This window comes from Molothrus aeneus, chromosome 16 (assembly GCF_037042795.1).
Source record: "Molothrus aeneus isolate 106 chromosome 16, BPBGC_Maene_1.0, whole genome shotgun sequence".
Classification (NCBI taxonomy): Eukaryota; Metazoa; Chordata; class Aves; order Passeriformes; family Icteridae; genus Molothrus; species Molothrus aeneus.
The window spans coordinates 1,624,794-1,641,437 of record NC_089661.1 but is presented as its reverse complement, the minus strand read 5'-3'; the positions used below and the strand labels follow the sequence as shown (position 1 = coordinate 1,641,437).

Here is a 16,644-nt window from a genome sequence, read left to right as displayed (position 1 = left end):
CCGCCTTCCGCTCGGCATCCAGTTCCTGCCCGGAGGCCCCTCCCCATAAGCCCCGCCCCCACAAGCCCCGCCCCCACAAGCCTCGCCCCCATAAGCCCCGCCCCCAGGCCCCGCCCCTGTCGCGCGCCCCGCCCCGCCCCGGAAGCGGCGCTGTCGCAGTGCGCGGCCGGAGCGGCGGAGCCGGAGCCGCCGGGGCCGCCCGAGCCAGCGGAGCCGCGGCTCCAGCGCCGGCCCGGGCCGCGCCATGAAGGGCAAGGAGGAGCGCGAGGGCGGCGCGGCGGGGCCCGGCGCAGCGGGGCCGGGCGCGGGGGGCGCGGGCGGCGGCAGCCCCGAGAAGAGCCACAGCGCGCAGGAGCACAAGGAGCAGGGGAACCGGCTCTTCGGCGGCCGCAAGTACCCCGAGGCCGCCGCCTGCTATGGCCGCGCCATCGTGAGTCCCAGCGGCCCGAGCGGGAGCCGCCTCCGGGACGGGAGCACCGGGGAGGGGACACCCGCACTGCCGTCCCCAGGGGCCCGGCCTGGGCACCCCGGGACGCGACTCCCCGGGGACGGGACACAGCGACCTCCCCCTGGCCTCGATGGCCCAGGCTGGAACCTCCCCCTCGGCCTGGACACCCTTCCGAGCTGGCCTGGCCAACCCTGGGGTGGGATCCCCAGGGAAGGAAGGGACACCCCCCACCACACACCGGGCCTTGACGCCCGCACGATGGGCCTTCCCCCCCAGGCTGGACATGTCCCGAGCCCTGGCCTGGGTATCACCAGGGTGGAACCTCCTTGGGCTGGGCACTGTTCTTCCTCAGGGCCTGGTCAAGATGCCCCTGAGATGGAACCCTTTTAATCTGGACACTGTTCCCCCACTGGGCCTGGCTCCTCCTGGGAGAACCAGACACAGCTCTGGGCCTGATTCACCCCCCCGGGCCTGGACTGCCACCCCTAGGCACCCCCCGGCCCTGCCCCCTCTCAAGCCCATCCTGTCCCCCACTCAACTCCAAGCCCTGCACCCCCCCCCCCCGAGTTTCCCCCCAGCCCTGCACTGTCCCTGGGCTGTGCTGGGTAGGGCAGAGCCACCTTGGGACAGTCGGGGTGCCAGGAGGACAGTCCCCTCTGGGGGCAGGGACAAGGGCTGCCCTATGGGGACCGGCCCCAGCCTGTCCCCAATCCATGGCAGCACCTCCCCACGGGGTGCACGCCCTGGCTGGCACTGCTGGCCCTCCCTGCCCAGGGTGACAGCGCCGTGCCACTGGCTCACCGAGTCACCCGGCTGTCACCTGGCTGTCACCCAGCCCGTCCTGGCCTTGCCACCGCCACCAACATGGGCCTGTCCCCGCAGAACCGGAACCCCTTGGTGGCCGTGTACTACACCAACCGGGCCCTGTGCTACCTGAAGATGCAGCAGCACGACAAGGCACTGGCCGACTGCAAGCGGGCGCTGGAGCTGGACGGGCAGTCGGTGAAGGCTCACTTCTTCCTGGGCCAGTGCCAGATGGAGATGGAAAACTACGACGAGGCTATCGCCAACCTGCAGAGAGGTGAGCGGGCACGCTGCCACTGTCCCCTGTTTCTGTCTGTCTGCTGGGAAAGGGCCAGGGAGGGTGATGGGGACGCTGCTGTTGGTGCTGAGGTGCCCTTTCTCTCCTCAGCCTACAACCTGGCCAAGGAGCAGCGGCTGAATTTCGGGGACGACATCCCCAGCGCGCTGCGCATCGCCAAGAAGAAACGCTGGAACAGCATCGAGGAGAAGCGCATCAACCAGGAGAACGAGCTGCACTCCCACCTGACCAAGCTGATCGTGGCCGAGAAGGAGAGGTACCGGGGCTCCTGGAGAGGCTTTTTGAGCACCACCAGGCTGTGACAGCTCTGTGTGAGGTGTCCCTGCAGCAGGGAAGGGAGTGACAATGTTCCCCATCCTGCTGATCTCCCGCTCTGTCCTAGGGAGCTGGCGGAGTGCCGAAAGACTCAGCAGGAGGAGAACACAGACGAGAGCCGGAGCCGTGTTCAGCTGGCCAGCATCGAGGCCAAACACGTGAGTGGGGGGCTGGGGCTTCCTCATCCTATCCCCATCCCCATCCTCATGCTCAGCTGCAACCAGGGAAGCTGCAGGGCTGTAGCTGTGCAGGTGAAAGCTGGGAGACCTTGGGACACAGCACAGTAGCCTTCATTCTGTAGCTCGAGCCACCACTGCGGGGCTGTTGTGTCCCCCTGTGATGGCTTCCCCTGCTCTGTCACCTCTTGTCCCAGCCTGGCAGCAGTGACACCTGCTGTGCCTATTGTTCCCTGAGGAAATATAAGTGCCTCTCGACCTCATGTGGGTCTGGGTGCTGGGGACTAATCCCAGATAAAAATAGGCCCACAGAGGAAAGGTTATTTGTAAGCTGGATCACTCCTGCCAGGTTCAGCCAGGAGCTGCACAGGCAGAGGGACCACCAAGGACCTGCCCCAACACCCATGGTGGGAGACTTTGAGGCCCTTCCTGGGGCCCTGTAGCCCCTGCACGCTGGGGACCCCTTGTCCTCAAGGGCTTTTCTTTCAGGACAAATACCTGGCAGACATGGACGAGCTCTTCTCCCAAGTGGATGAGAAGAGGAAGGTGAGTGTGGCTGAGCCTGTGCTCCTGTAAACCTGCTGTGCACCCTGCTCCCTGCTCTGATCCAGCACCACCTCCCAGCCCACTTTCCTGACCCAGCTATGCCTCTCTCGAGCCAGAAGCGGGACATCCCTGACTACCTGTGTGGGAAGATCAGTTTTGAGCTGATGAGAGAGCCCTGCATCACGCCCAGTGGGATCACCTACGACAGGAAGGACATTGAGGAGCATCTCCAGGTACCACCAGGCCAGGGGCAGGGGGCTTTCCCAGGACCTTGACTGGGTGGGAAGGCATCTTTTTGCTTAACTCAGGGCTCTGCAGGCTCCCTGGGTTTGCTCCCAGTTACCTGCCCGGGCAGCTCCTTGTGGAGCAGGCGCTGCCGGGCCCTGCCCAAAGCGGAGGCGGCTCTTGGCAGGGGTCTCACACCTCGGCCTGCCCTCATCCTGCTGGGAGGCACCTCGCAGGGGCTCTCCCCTTGCCACGGGCAGGTGCCCGGTTGCTGGGGCAGATGCCACACGGCGCTGGCCTCACGGCCACCCGCGCCCCGGGGCCGAGCCCGGGCACGTGGAGTAACCGGTTCCACCGCGCCTCCTCCTCCTCCCCTGCAGCGTGTGGGGCATTTCGACCCGGTGACGCGGAGCCCCCTGACCCAGGACCAGCTGATCCCCAACCTCGCCATGAAGGAGGTGATAGACGCGTTCATCTCGGAGAACGGCTGGGTGGAGGATTACTGAGGGACCGGGGCCGCCCGGTGCCCTGGCACAGCCGGCTCTCCCCGGGCTGGCACCGTGCCTTACTCGCTCTCCGGTTGTCCCTGCTCTGCCCCGGCTGCCCCGGGCCTGGCGCTGGGCGAGGGCACGTCACCATGTCCCCTTCCCGAGGAGCCGCAGCGGCTGGGCGGGCACCACGGCTCCCCGGCTCCCCTGTCCCGCTCCAGGAGCTGCCCGGGGGTTGGAATGCTGGCTCCTCGGCAGTGGCCTCACCACCATGTCTGTCACCCCCTCAGCCAGGGCAGCCACAGTCCCCACAGAGCACGTCCCGCTCCAGGGATTGCCACAGGGGCTCGCCGGGATGAGCACCTGGAGCCCCGTCCTTCCCTGTGTTTAGAGTTGTTTCCTCCTCCTTCCACCTCCTGCCTGGCCAGGGTTGGGTCCTCTTCCCAGTAAACAGCCACTTACCGGGATGCTGCTGCACCCTCTGGCTTTTCCTGGGAAACAACTGCCCCAGGGCTGGAAGGGGCTGGTTCCCACCTCCCCTTCCCCACTGGGACTGTGGTTCCCTAAGAACAACCACCTAGGTTAAAGTTTTTCTTCCTTTTAATGAAATCCTTTAAAAACCCCACAAAAAATAACCAACAGATTTTCATCCAACTGAGATTCCAGCGTTTCGGTCGGCCGATGGCCTGCCTGGCTTTTGAGCGCCCTCTGGAAGTTTGCCAATGTCCATTAAAACAAAATATATATAAAAAGAATAAAAAAAATTCAGCAATAAACGTGGAAAAGGATCTGGAGTGGTTCACAGCAGCCATTTCTGGGGATATCCCGGCTGGGGAATCAGTGCCATCCCATGGGGACCAGGTTTGCTCCAGGGATGTAGCAACACACAGCGTGCTTCAGTAGAACAACTTTAATCCGAGGGGGAGGGCAAAGATCAGTAAAAACCAGAACTTTCTCAGGCAGTTGGTCCCAATACCAGTGTCCTGTCCCTGAGGGTGGCAGGAGCTGGAGCTCCTGGCCTGGCTGCCACGGTGGTGACATGTCCTCGTCCCTGCCAGCCCTAGCCCAGGAAGGTGGAGATGAAGACGCTGGTGTCCAGGTTGAGTGTGGCGTGCCACCAGCGGTCAGGGAAGTACAGCACCTGCAAGGGACACCAGTGGGGTCCCACGGCTCTGGCTGGGGAGCCTGGGGTGCCCTCAGCCCTGCCTCACCTCCCCAGGGCGCAGGGTGCACTCCAGCGGGCGCTGGGCCGGGGGCAGTGTGGGGTAGGTGTGCTGGAGCCAGGCCAGCGTCGTCTCGTTGGGGTGGAAGTGCGGGGTTTGATTCGGCGGGTACAGAAACCAGCGCTGGAAAACACCGCGGGCACCGCTCCCAGTTCCCCTCCCAGTTCCCCTCGGGCTCGGGGACACCTGGGAGGGTCTTGTTCCTCTGCCCTCTCCCCGCATCCTTCCTTCCCCTAGGGCTCAGCTCTCACCTTCCTGCCGAAAATCACCTCGGAGAAACCAGGGCCGTGCCAGTGGAAGGGAACGCCAGAGCCTGAGCCTGGTGGGAGCGGAGTGGTGCTGGGGAGAGCCCCCAAACCCGGCCCAATCCTGTCCCAACCCCGTCCCAGTCCCATCCCAATCCCGCCCTGATCCCATCCCAATCCCGTCTCACTCCCTTCCCAACCCCATCCCAACCCCATCCCAATCCCGTCCCAGTCCCACCTGCGATCCCAAAGCTGTAGGCGGGGCTGGTGCCCGGGATGCGGAAGGGAGGGGGCACGTAGTGCTGGAAGAGGGGGCCCCACTCGGTGAAGTTGTTGTCCCCGAAGAAGTAGAGGGTGTCTGGGGGGACAGGGGAGCTGAGCCCGGGCAGGGGAGGGGGCTGCGGGGGACGGGAGGGGGCTACCCACCGCCGGGCATTACCCACCCACCGCTGGGCATCACCCACCCACTGCTGGGCACCACCCATGGCTGGGCACCACCCACCCGCTGCTGGGCACTACCGACGGCTGGGCACTACCCACTGCTGGGCACTACCTACCCACCGCCTGGGCACTACCCACCGCTGCCCAGCCGGGCCGGGTCCTGCGGCTTCAGCAGGTGCTCCACGTACTCCTGGAACGGCACATCCACTGCGGGAACGGGAGGGATGAACGGGGAACGGGAGGGATGAGCAGGGAAACGGGGAACGGGAAGGATGAACGGGGAACGGAGGGATGAGCGCGGAACGGGAGGGATGAGCAGGGAACGGGAGGGATGAGCAGGGAACGGGAGGGATGAGCGGGAGCAGCCCCGCGGGCGGGCATCGCGCTCACCTTTGCGGTACGAGTAAGTGTTGGCCGTGCTGAGCCGCACCGGGAAGGGCCCGAAGGCCGCCAGCAGCTTCTCCCGGGTGCAGAGGGCTCGGAAGGCCTGGGGATGGAGCGCGGGGAGCCGGGATGCTGCCGCCGCTCCCGGGGCACCGGGAGGAGCGTCCCACCCCTGTCCCCTCGCTGCACTCACCGAGTTGTCCGTGACCCCACCGAGGATCACCGGCCGGGAGAAGGCGAACCTGGGGGCGGCATCCAGCGGGGTCCCGCACGGGCGGAGCACGGGGACCGGCACTGACCCATCCCGGGACACCGGGACCGGCCCCGACCCACCCCGGGGCATCGGGACTGGCTCCAAACCACCCCCAGGGCACCGGGGTCCGTCTCGACCACCTTCCCCCAGGTTCTCCCCCGGGATTCCCGGCTCTGCCCCCCCAGTTTCCCCCGCCGCTCCCCGTTAGCCCGCCCGGTGCACCGGAACTGCCCCCCGGCCCCCTGTCTCAGCGCCGGGACCGTGCCGGCTCCCCCGTACCGCTGCAGGAAGAGGGAATAGGTGAGGGAGGCATCGGCTCGTTCCACGGTGCAGCGTGGTTCCTCCGGCACCGTGCCCGCCAGCCTGCAACGGGAGACTCCGCTCGGCGCCGGCACCAGGACCGGCACAGGGGCCGGTCCCGGGGCAGTCCCTGCCCTTACCAGCCGCCGCCCGGAGGGTCGGTGCAGGCGCCGGGCCGGACCCAGCCCAGCGGCAGCAGCAGCAGCGGCAACAGCCGCGCCGCCGCCGCCATGGGGACCGGCACCGGAGACACCGGGAACTACAATTCCCGGCATGCACCGCGAACACACGGTGGACGTGATCATTGGTTGGGCGCCTCGCTACGGGTCCCGGTAAGGGCCAGCACTTAAAGGGGCAGCGGAAAGCGAGCCCCACCTCACGGCTTAAAGTGGCTTCCCGGCCCAAGGGGACAACAGCATGGGGACACCGGGGACACCGCCGGAGCGATCCGGGGCCCATCCCAGGGATCGCTGCATCGAGGAGAAGCAAAGACAGGAGTCACAGCTCGAATCAACTGCTGGTTTGTTTTAATCCAGTAAAAAACGGCCGGGCAGGGGGTGCCCCCCAGCCCTTATTTACACAAATAAATACAGAGAGGGCGGCGCCAGGGGTAGCGGACAGGGCCCTGCTCCCCCCTGCCCCACCCCGCGGGCGCGGGGCTCAGGTGTGCTCTGGGGTCCAGGTGTGCTCTGGGGTGCTCAGGTGTGCTCTGGCAGGGCTCAGGTGTACTCGCAGAGGTGGCCGCAGCCGGCGGGGCAGTGGGAGCTGGTCTCCAGCCACTTCATGATGTGCTGTAGGTGGCCGCCGTGGCTGCAGCCCTGGCACCAGACGAAGAGCCCCTTCACCACGTGGTGACACACGGCACACATGCTGGCACACTGCCGACACCTGCACGGGGACATTCGGGTGGTGTGGGCAGGGAGAGCCCTCGGGGGGGCAACAAGAGGGACAGGGGCAACCACCCCATTCCCCAGAAGCCCCTCTGGGCCCCCTCACCTGTCGCAGATCCAGCCCCTGTTGCTCATAGGCCGCTTGCAGTTGCTGCAGTTGACATGCAGGGTGGTGGAGGCCTGGTTGAGGCAGTTGATGGCACGGCAGGTGCTCAGCTTGATCACCTCGTTGGAGATGTTCCAGAGCTGGAAGCGCTGCAGCAGGTCAATGTAGGACGTGTACCAGTGCTCCTGGGGACAGCCACAGACAGCTGAGCCTCCACATGCACCCTGAAACCCCCTCAGGACCCCAGCCCTGCATCCCAAAGGCAAGATTTCCCTGGGGGGCTCAGCCTGGAGAAAAGGAGGCTCGGGAGGGCCTTCTCACTCTACAAGTCCCTGACAGGAAGGGACAGCCAGGGGGTTCAGGGTTTGCTCCCAGGGAACAGGGACAAGACAAGAGGAAATGGCCTCAAGTTGTGCCAGAGGAGGTTTAGTTTGGATATTAGGGAGAATTTCTTCAAGGAAAGTGTGGTCAAGCATTGGCACAGGCTGCCCCTTGCAGTGGTGGAGTCACCATCCCTTGGGGGGATCTAAAAGATGTTGATGTGGCTTTAGGGACATGGTTCAGAGGTGGCCTTGGCAGTGCTGGGGGAATGGTTGGACTCAATGTCTCAGAGGCCTTTTCCAACCTAAAGCATTCTGTGATCCACTGATCCCTGCAGTGGGAGAATGGCTCTGCAACGCTGAGGAACTGTGGAAACCCAGGGCACCAGGAATATTTATCTGTCTGCTCTGGGGTGTCCTGACCCCCAGGGGAGGACTGATTTTGACCCTCATTCATGGAGAAAGTTTCCCAGACTTCAAGATAAACTAGAATCCACAAAAGTGTGAAATAAATTGTAGAGAGTAGTGCAGGTGTATCACTTAGGTGGGAAATTTAGGTTTTGGGATTTTTAGCATGTTGTGGATGGAAGCAAGATGGAGGGCACAGGGTGTCATCCTGGGTTTCTTCTTTATGCTGCTTCTTCCTTCTTCTTCATGGGTTTGGGTGGCATTTTGTAATTGGGCAGAAAAGTCTGCATTGGGAGCTCTTTGGGATCAGTTATTGGATTAAAAGGGAAAATAATCTAGGGTGTCAGTTCTTAATTGGATAGTTTAGCTTTAAAAGACCTTGTAACAAAAGGTTGTTGGCCATTTTTGCAGTGTGCTGGGCCTGGTGTGGACAGCGTGCAAAACTCTAGATAAGGTAACAATAAACAAGAACCTGAAGACCAAAAAAATCCAGTGTGTCTGTCTTTCTTGACACAAGATGGCTCCAGGAGGGTCTCCCCCAACAGGGGAGCCCCTGGGAGGGCCCAGCCTGAGTCCCAGAAGTCAGGGAATCGGCAACAGGTACCCCAGAGCATCCTTCCCTGGACCAACAGAGCAAGGGCACCTCCCCATCCTGGCCCTGCAGAGCCACCTCAAATCCCTGCCAGGACTCCTGGTGGGGCAGGTACCCGAACCCTGGAGCTGCTCACCCTGCCTTAGAGCTGCCCTGCCAGGGGCTGGACCCCATCCCATCGGGCTGCACCCCCCGTGGGTCCCTGCAAGGCGTGGCCCTGCCCTCAGGGGCTGTACCTGCGTCTGCTCATCGATCTCCTTGCGGATGCGCTCTCCCAGCACGATGAGCACGGACACCGCTGTCTGCACGTCGCCCTGCTCGGCGTAGAAGAGCAGCGTGTCCCGCACGATGGGGTTGAAGAAGTCGGAGGGCAGGCGGTTCTCGTAGAGCGAGTGGGAGATGGAGATCAGCGAGAAGGACTCCACGGGGGTCAGCGACACCGTCTCGGCCTCGTTGCCGCTGACGTGAGGGGAGTCGGCCTTGTCCTGCAGGTGGTCCAAGGCAGACGGGTTGTCCACGATCTCGTGGCGCAGGGGGAAGGCTTCCTGGGGAAGGCTGTATTCCTGCTCTTCAGCTGCAGGGATGAGCAGGAGAAAACCCAGCTGTGTAGCCCCACATTTCTCTTCACAGAGAAAAGCAAGGCACAATTCTTCCCAAGAACAATTCTTATAATTTGCTGCGCCTGTGTTTGTGCCAAAGTGGAATGCAATATGGAGATTGTTTACCCAAAGTCATGGTTGTCACAGACATCTTTTATGAAAAATCTTTTTTTTAAGATTTTTCCTCTTGAGAAGCTGAGAGGCCTCAAGAACAAAATGTAAACAATGATTATCTGCTGCTGTGGAATGCAACAGGTGCATCTGGGATTGGTCTCATGCAGTTGTTTCTAATTAATGGCCAATCACAGTGAGCTGGCTCAGACAGAGAGTCCGAGCCACAAGCCTTTGTTACCATTCTTTTTTTTCTATTCTTAGCTAGCCTTTTGATGAAATCCTTGCTTCTATTCTTTTAGTATAGTTTTAATATAATATATATCATAAAATAATCAATCAAGCCTTCTGAAACATGGAGTCAGATCCTCATCTCTTCCCTCATCCTAAGACCCCTGTGAACACTGTCACACATGGTGTTTTGTTTCCTTGGCCTATCAGGGCCATGTGTGTGTGTGTGTCAGGACTGTCAGGTGACAGTCATGAGATTCACTGCAGTGTGTGTGCAGGGTCGAGTGCTTGGCAGATTCAGTTTTAGATGTATAGAATGATACAGTATAATAAAGTAATTAATTAGCCCTCTGATATCCATGGAGTCCTCCTCATCATTCTCTCCCCTCATTGGGGCCATCACAGCATTGCTATACAGCTGGGACAGACAACACCTCCCCTGTGTGCTCACCGTGTGGGTTCTCGTGGTCCATCATGTACAGGTCATCCTCGTCTGCCTCCACATCCCCCAGCAGATAATCCGCAGGGACATCGCTGCCCTCCGTCTCCTCATTGTCTGTGTGCCCAGGGAAAGAGAAACCAGCTCATCACACCACTGGATGCACCTCCCAGTGTCCTGCCTGGCATGCCAGGCTGTGCCTGAGCCACACAGCTCAGTTCCCCACCACTGTCACTGTCACTGTCACTGTCACCCCAGGTCATGGGGGAAAGCTGCCCTTCTGCAGTGCCCTGGGGCTCAGTGCCCTTCACTCTGGGGCTGCAGCACATCCAGCCACCCCAATTCACAGGATGAATGCCCCAGTTAATGCCCTGTCTATGGCTGAGGGGAGGAGAGCTGTGGGACTGGACTGTGCCCCCCAGGAGCGTTACCCTCGTTGTTGATCAGGGTGGAGGAGGAGTCCATGAGGATGTTTTCTGAGCGGCTCTCTCCTTTGCTGCGCTCCAGCCTGGACTCGCTGCCCAGCCCAGCAGGGATATCTTTCAGGTTAAAGCTGGGGAAAAAAGCCAAATTTAACAGTCAGAGGAGTATAAAGTTTCCATTTCAGTCAGCAAACAGCCTGGATACAGGTGTCCAGTTGCAATTTGAATGGAGAAACATGAGATACAGTGATATCCCTTTGTGGGCAGAAGCCACCAGTCTCCACTGTGTGACTTACAAATAAAGACACATTGTGACTGTGGTCACAGCCCTTCCTCCAAGGTTGGTGGCACTGCACATGCACTGCAAAGGCCTCCCTGAAGAACTCCAGAGCTGAGCAGGCTCTTGGCTCCATCTCCTTCCCCTCAGAGGCAGGTGAATGGGAGCTGCCTGGCTCCAAGGTGCCTGGCTGTTAGTTATGCATCACCATGCTTGGCCTTCACTGAGCTGGAGAAGGGAAGGGCTGGGGTTGCAGCAGAGCCCAGCTCCCCAGGCTGCTGCCTGCCATGTCTCAGACAGGCACAGCCACCCGGCTGGAGGCAGAGCTTGGTCAAGGACAGGGCTTGTTTCCTTTGGTGTTATTTGAGGATGTGTCTCACTGTGGGAACCCAGTCCTGCGAGGTCTGACAGCTCATTTGGAGTCCTCACCCCACACGTTTATGTCATTGAGAAGAGGAAAAACAAGTTTTCCTGCTTCATCAGCCCACAACAGGCTCTCTACGCCAGTGAGCTGCTGGCAGAGCTGGGCTGTGCTCTCCCTTGGAAAGGCTCCAGAAGAAAACCTCTGCACAGCAGCAGTTCCAGCTCCAGCCATGAGACACCTCCTCCACCCCCAGCCCTTGGTCACCATCACTGCCCTGGGCACTGCTGAGGCCTCACCTCAGATCCTGGGGTCACTTTTGGAGCCCTCATGACAGGAAAGACATTGAGGGGCTGGAGGGTGTCCAGGGAAGGGAACAGAGCTGGGAAGGGGCTGGAGCACCAGGAGGGGCTGAGGGAGCTGGAAAGGCGCTCAGCCTGGAGAAAAGGAGGCTCAGGGGGAAGCTTATCACCTCCACAACTCCCTGACAGGAGGGGAAAACTAGGGGAGTTGGGCTGTGCTCCCAGGGAACAGGGACAGGACAAGGGGAAATGGCCTCAAAATGTGCCAGAGGAGGTTTAGATTGGATCTTTGGAAAATTTCTTCATGGGAAGGGTGGTCAGGCACTGGCACAGCTGCCCAGGGCAGTGGTGGAGTCTCCAGCCCTGCAGATGTTCAACATCATGTAGATGTGATACTTAGGGACTGGGTTTAGTGGTGGCCTTGGCAGTGCTGCTGGGGGAATGATCTCAGAGGACTTTTCCAGCGTTAGAGATTCTGTGATTCATGAATTCAGTAACTGCAAAGCTGATCTCAGCCCCATGTCCCACCATAGGCCAAACTTTGGTTGAAGGAGAGAAGGGAGCAGTGTGTGAGGCTGCACAGATTGAGGCCAGGCTGGCCACACCAACATGGGAAATGGCTTTGTTCAAACCACGCCAACATGCAAACCAGCACAGCCTGAGGGTGAGGGAGAGCTGTCCCTGCTTGCTCCCTGTGTCTGGGGCAGGTTAGTTATTATGTAGAAACTGTTCCCTGGCAGGGTGGGCAGGCCCTGGCACAGGGTGCCCAGAGAAGCTGTGGCTGCCCCTGCATCCCTGGCAGTGTCAAGGCCAGGCTGGACAGGGCTTGGAGTGACCTGGGACAGTGGAAGGTGTCCCTGCCATGGCAGGGGTGGAATGAGATGAGTTTTAAGGCCCCTTCCAACCCAAACCATTCTGGTACTCCATGATGTGATTCCATAACCCCATCCCAGCCAAGGAGCCATTCCCATTCCCACCCTTTACAGCGCTATCCCCCTCATCTCACTGCTCCCTGCAGCTCCCACCCCCCGTACCTGTTCATGAGCGGCAGGGCAGTGCTGCCTTTCCCCATGCTGTGGTTGAGGTTCGTGGACGACACGGTGCCGAGGCTGGAGTAGATAATCCTCAGCATGGTCCACGTCTGAGCCACCTGTGTGGAACACACTCCCTGTCAGACCTTCCCAGCCACCACCCCCTGCAGCAGCAGCAGCCATCCCACAGCTCACCTGGTTGCGCTCCAGCCCCTTGGCCACCTTGGCGTTGTGGTCGCAGAGCTCGGCCAGGGGCCGGCCGGCCAGCGCGTACTGCTTGGCCGTGTGCACGAACCAGTCCATGCTGCCGCTCTCCACGTCCGTCTCGAACACGCTCAGGGCGCTGGAGGACGAGATGTACTCAAACTGCTCCGTGGGGTCCAGCTTGCGCTTGAAGAAGATGGGGTGGCGCCGGTCGCCGATGTAGGGCTTGCGGTTGGAGTCGGAGGAGATGAGGCTCTCCTTGGCGGCGAAGGCCAGGTCTCCGTAGAGGCTGTAGCACAGCCCCTCGGGGTTGGCCCGCTCGATGGGCTGGCTGGCGTCCTTGAAGATGTGCTGGTAAAGGGTGCTGTCCTTGGAGCCCGAGAGGAGGAAATAGGGGTCGTGGAGGTGCCGCCACACGATGCCCGTGGTGACGTCCTTGTGCTCCTCGAACATGGCGGAGGGGATGAAGGGGCGGCGCACGTCCCACACGTAGATGTTGTGGTCCACCATCATGGAGCAGGTGGCGATGTGGTGCTTGCACTCGGGGCGCCACTTCACGCGCGCCACCGAGGCGATGGTCTGCACGCAGTAGATCTCCTTGGCCCGCGTGGTGTTCATGTCCCACACCTTCACCATCTTGTCGCGGCCGCCCGTGGCCAGCCAGCCCCTGGGACAAGGACGGATCAGTGGTCACCTCTCTGTCCCCACCGTGGCACAGAAATGCTCACAGCACAGGTGTGACCACACCCATGCCACAGGAAGGCAGCTGGGCTCCAATCCCATCCTCCCATGAGCTCTCCTGGCACCTCCGCTCCACAACAACCAGGTCAGGAAGCATCTTCCTTCCTGCCCCCAGTTATGGCCCTGCACCTCCAGAGCCCATCCCAGTCAGACCAGTTCCCTCTGGCTCAGCCTTCCACTGGCCAGGCACAGTAGAGAGGAAAAGGCCATTCTGAATGTGTTTCAGTGCCTCTCTAAGATCAGGAGCAGTGGCAGCACTGCCTGGCAGAGAGTGAAGAGGGACCTGCACACTGTTGCAGCTCCTTCCAGATCCTTCCCAGCAGCCTCCCAGGAAAGGCAGGAGGGAAACACAAGTGAGCTGTGTCCCTGAGCAGCCAAGTAATGCTTCCTCAAACTGAGCACTGGAGCAAGAGGCTGCTGTGACACTGCTATACACAACTATAAGACACCCAGTGCCTCAAAATCCCCTAATTTATCAAAAAACAACCTCAAACACCCTTACACCACCCCAAATGATCAAAGCAACAATCACTTCTACAGTTTTATCTCCCAGCAACATCCCAGCCCCTGATACAAGGGGACAGGGTATCACAGACCATGCTTTCCCTCACAAAATCCCAATCCTGATTTCAGGGTTTCTCTTGTCCTGCAAGGCCGGGTGGCTGCAGGGGCAGGCCCCACACCCACCTGTCCTCTGGGTGCCAGTCGCAGCAGAAGACGGGCCCATTGTGGGCCGTGAACATCCTCTCGTAGCGGTCGGGCCGGCGGATGTCCCACAGCTGCACGTTCCCATTCTCAAAGGTGGCAGCAAAGGTGAAATAGTCCCGGATGCTGAACTGCACATCACGCACGCTCTCCGACTGGCCTGGGAGGGACACAAGGTAAGAGCTCCACAAAGCTAAAAACCCCACTGCAAGAGCAGAGAGAAGGTAGAAGGGAGTGCTGTGACTGTCTTCCATCTCCCACACACACCCAGCTAGTACTGAGAGGCAAGAAAAGGCACCAAAATGCCTCTCAGATCCTTCTTTCCCTGCTCTGGGCACCACACCCTGAGCAAACCCTCCTCTAGGGCAAGGGGAAGGACAAAACCCCCAACCCCTACCTCTCCTAAAGGTGAGGGGACAAGCAAGGAAAGGACAAAGCTCCCAAACTCTGCTTCCCCGCAAGGAAAGGGGACAGCAAGAGCCACGTTTGTACCAGAGAAGGTGCTGACAGAGTCCTTCTTGCGCAGGTCGAAGCACTTCATGTAGCCGTCCTGGGAGCCGCTGAGCAGCATGTACACCTCGGTGGGGTGGAAGCACACCTTGTTGACCGTGCGCTTGTGCTCCGTGAACAGCTGGTCCTGCTTGTTGCGGGATGGCTTGCCCAGGTTCCAGGTGACCACCACGCCGTTGGTGGCGGCGGTGGCCAGCAGGTTCTCGTCCATCTGGTGCCACACCACGTCGGCGCAGCTGAAGTTCAGGGAGGGCTTGCGGCCCACGCGGAGGTTCAGCTTCTCCACAAACTGCTCCTCCTCGATGGAGTAGATCTTGAAGATGTTGCGGCCGGCCACCACCACCTGGGCAGCGTCCCGGCACACGCTGATGGCGTTGGCGGGGGCGTCCAGGTGGCAGAACATGGTGCGGCCAGTCAGCGCGTTGCCCCCCAGGGCAGTGGTGACCCTGGCCATCTTCTCCATGGCTGTCCTCGGGGTGCTGTCCCCTCTCCAGCAGGCTGCCTGCACACCCACACGGCCACCCTGCTCCACCTCAGCCAGAGCTGGCCAGGGACAGGCTGGGCTCCTGCCGGGCCCTGGTGGCTCCGACTGCGGCTTTTTGCAGCTGCATCAACGGGCTGGGGAGGTGAGAGGCCACAGAGCCACCTGTGGGAGGGAGATACAGCCCCACTCCGGGTTCTCCTCCTGCTGCCCTCTGTGGCTCCCTCTCAGGGAGTTCCTGAAAACCTTGTCTGGGTTCCTTCTTCCCTCCTCAACCACACCCTGAGATGTTTTGCTGTTGCTGATAATCTAGGTCAAGTACAGTGCTGTGGTTGAAGTGAGCAGCCTCCTCAGCACGAGTTGGGGTGAAGTGAGGCCACGGTCACTCCGTGGGGCACTTGGAGCCTCAGAACCTGCAAGAACCAGGGGATGACCCTCCTTCTCTAGCAGTTACTCCAGGCTTCCTGGAGGGATCACAGTGTCCCACGGGCTGTGTCCTCCAGAGGCAGGCTGAGCTCCTGCCATAGCACTGCCCTCTCCTGCCAGGTCCTACTGATCACTCATAGCTCACATTCCCACCCCCTCAGGGCCCCTTCCCACCCTCAGAGCACCCTTAGGGTCCCGTCCTACTCCTGAGGCCACCCCCAGCCCCTCATACCTCACATTCCCACCCCATCAGGGCCTTCTCCTGACCCACAGCCCTCTCATACTCCACATCCCCCTCCTCCTGACCCACAGCCCCCCAGGACCCCTCAGACCCCACACTTCCCTCTCTGCAGGGTCCGCTCCTGACCCGGAGCCCCTTCAGGGGCCCTCCAGCCCCTCAGAGCCCACTCAGGGCTCCCTCAGAGGCCCCCCCACCCTAAACCCTCCTCAGGGCCCCTTCCCACCCCTCAGAGCCCCCGAGGCCCCTTCACAACCCCCTCCCGCCTCACAGAGTCCGCTGCCACTGGATTCCGGATCCCTCCGTGCGAGGCCCCGGTGCCGCTTCCAAGCCGTACCCGGTGCCGGTTCCCGCGCCGGCAGCTCGGGCCGAGCAGGCCCCGGGACCGCCGCCGCCGAACTCCCGCCAGGCCACGCCTCCTTCCGCCCCGGGATGGCCTCCTGGTGCCAGGCCACGCCCCCTTCCGCCACTAGGGACCGCCCCCTCCCGACAGACCACGCCCCTTCCGGTGGCGGGACGCGGCCCCTGTCGCCAGACCACGCCCACTCACGCTGTCTGGTACCGCCCCCTGCCGACTGACCACGCCCCCTCCGCACCTCTTGCCGTTCAGCCCCGCCCATCTGAGGCAAGACCACGCCTCCCCAGCTCTGGTCCGCCCCTGCCCATTCACCACGCCCTCATCGGCAGACCACGCCTCTTTCCCGACCCTGATATGAGTCAGGCCCCGCCCATTCCCCATGGCGCTCTAGGCCTCGCCCCTTCTGAAGCCCCGCCCATCCACAGGCCCCGCCCCCTCTGTATAGGGCGCACTGGGGGTGCGGGGCTATGGCGGGCACGGAGCCCTGGGGGTCCGGGGAGATGCGGGGGCCGGGGGGGCCGGGGGGACGTGGGGTGCAGTGGGAATAGGGGTGCGAGGGGATAAATGGGAATTGGGGTGTCCAGGGTTCCTTGGCGGGGGTGCCGGAGGGATGTGGGGTGCACTGGGAGTGGGGTGCGCTGGGATGAAGTGAGGGGCTGGAGGGATAGGGAAGGATGTGGGGTGCGCTGGATGAAGTGGGGCCTGGAGGGATGGGAGCTGTGCTGGGGACTGGGGGTGCAGGGGGA

The 16,644-nt window shown here is 61.5% G+C and overlaps 3 protein-coding genes across 6 annotated transcripts; 1 reads left to right on the top strand and 2 right to left on the bottom strand.

Annotated features, from left to right (window-relative positions):
- Positions 1–229: 229 nt before the first annotated feature.
- On the top strand, positions 230–4,088 carry STUB1 (STIP1 homology and U-box containing protein 1). The gene is made up of 7 exons (XM_066561010.1): positions 230–430; positions 1,331–1,529; positions 1,641–1,806; positions 1,933–2,023; positions 2,531–2,587; positions 2,704–2,820; positions 3,193–4,088. Exons 1-7 carry the CDS (start codon positions 245–247, stop codon positions 3,316–3,318), a joined length of 942 nt encoding a protein of 313 aa, XP_066417107.1. The 5' UTR covers positions 230–244; the 3' UTR covers positions 3,319–4,088.
- Positions 3,883–6,403, bottom strand: JMJD8 (jumonji domain containing 8). Of its 3 annotated transcripts, XM_066561011.1 has the most exons (9): positions 6,287–6,403; positions 6,126–6,209; positions 5,787–5,835; positions 5,600–5,696; positions 5,348–5,416; positions 5,007–5,126; positions 4,775–4,842; positions 4,512–4,646; positions 3,883–4,441 (listed from the first exon to the last, which is right to left on the bottom strand). In XM_066561011.1, exons 1-9 carry the CDS (start codon positions 6,376–6,378, stop codon positions 4,361–4,363), a joined length of 795 nt encoding a protein of 264 aa, XP_066417108.1. In that variant the 5' UTR covers positions 6,379–6,403; the 3' UTR covers positions 3,883–4,360. The 3 variants fall into 3 exon arrangements, with proteins under 3 accessions (XP_066417108.1, XP_066417110.1, XP_066417109.1); XM_066561013.1 differs by lacking the exon at positions 5,007–5,126; XM_066561012.1 differs by lacking the exon at positions 5,348–5,416.
- A 248-nt stretch (positions 6,404–6,651) lies between these two features.
- Positions 6,652–15,963, bottom strand: WDR24 (WD repeat domain 24). 2 transcript variants are annotated; one of them, XM_066560745.1, is made up of 10 exons: positions 15,878–15,963; positions 14,378–15,289; positions 13,868–14,045; positions 12,431–13,106; positions 12,239–12,354; positions 10,274–10,395; positions 9,855–9,959; positions 8,699–9,036; positions 7,143–7,327; positions 6,652–7,034 (listed from the first exon to the last, which is right to left on the bottom strand). In XM_066560745.1, the coding sequence occupies exons 2-10, from the start codon at positions 14,856–14,858 to the stop codon at positions 6,866–6,868; spliced, it is 2,370 nt and encodes a 789-aa protein (XP_066416842.1). In that variant the 5' UTR covers positions 14,859–15,289; positions 15,878–15,963; the 3' UTR covers positions 6,652–6,865. The 2 variants fall into 2 exon arrangements, with proteins under 2 accessions (XP_066416842.1, XP_066416841.1); XM_066560744.1 differs by having other exon boundaries at positions 15,812–15,940.
- Positions 15,964–16,644: the final 681 nt, after the last annotated feature.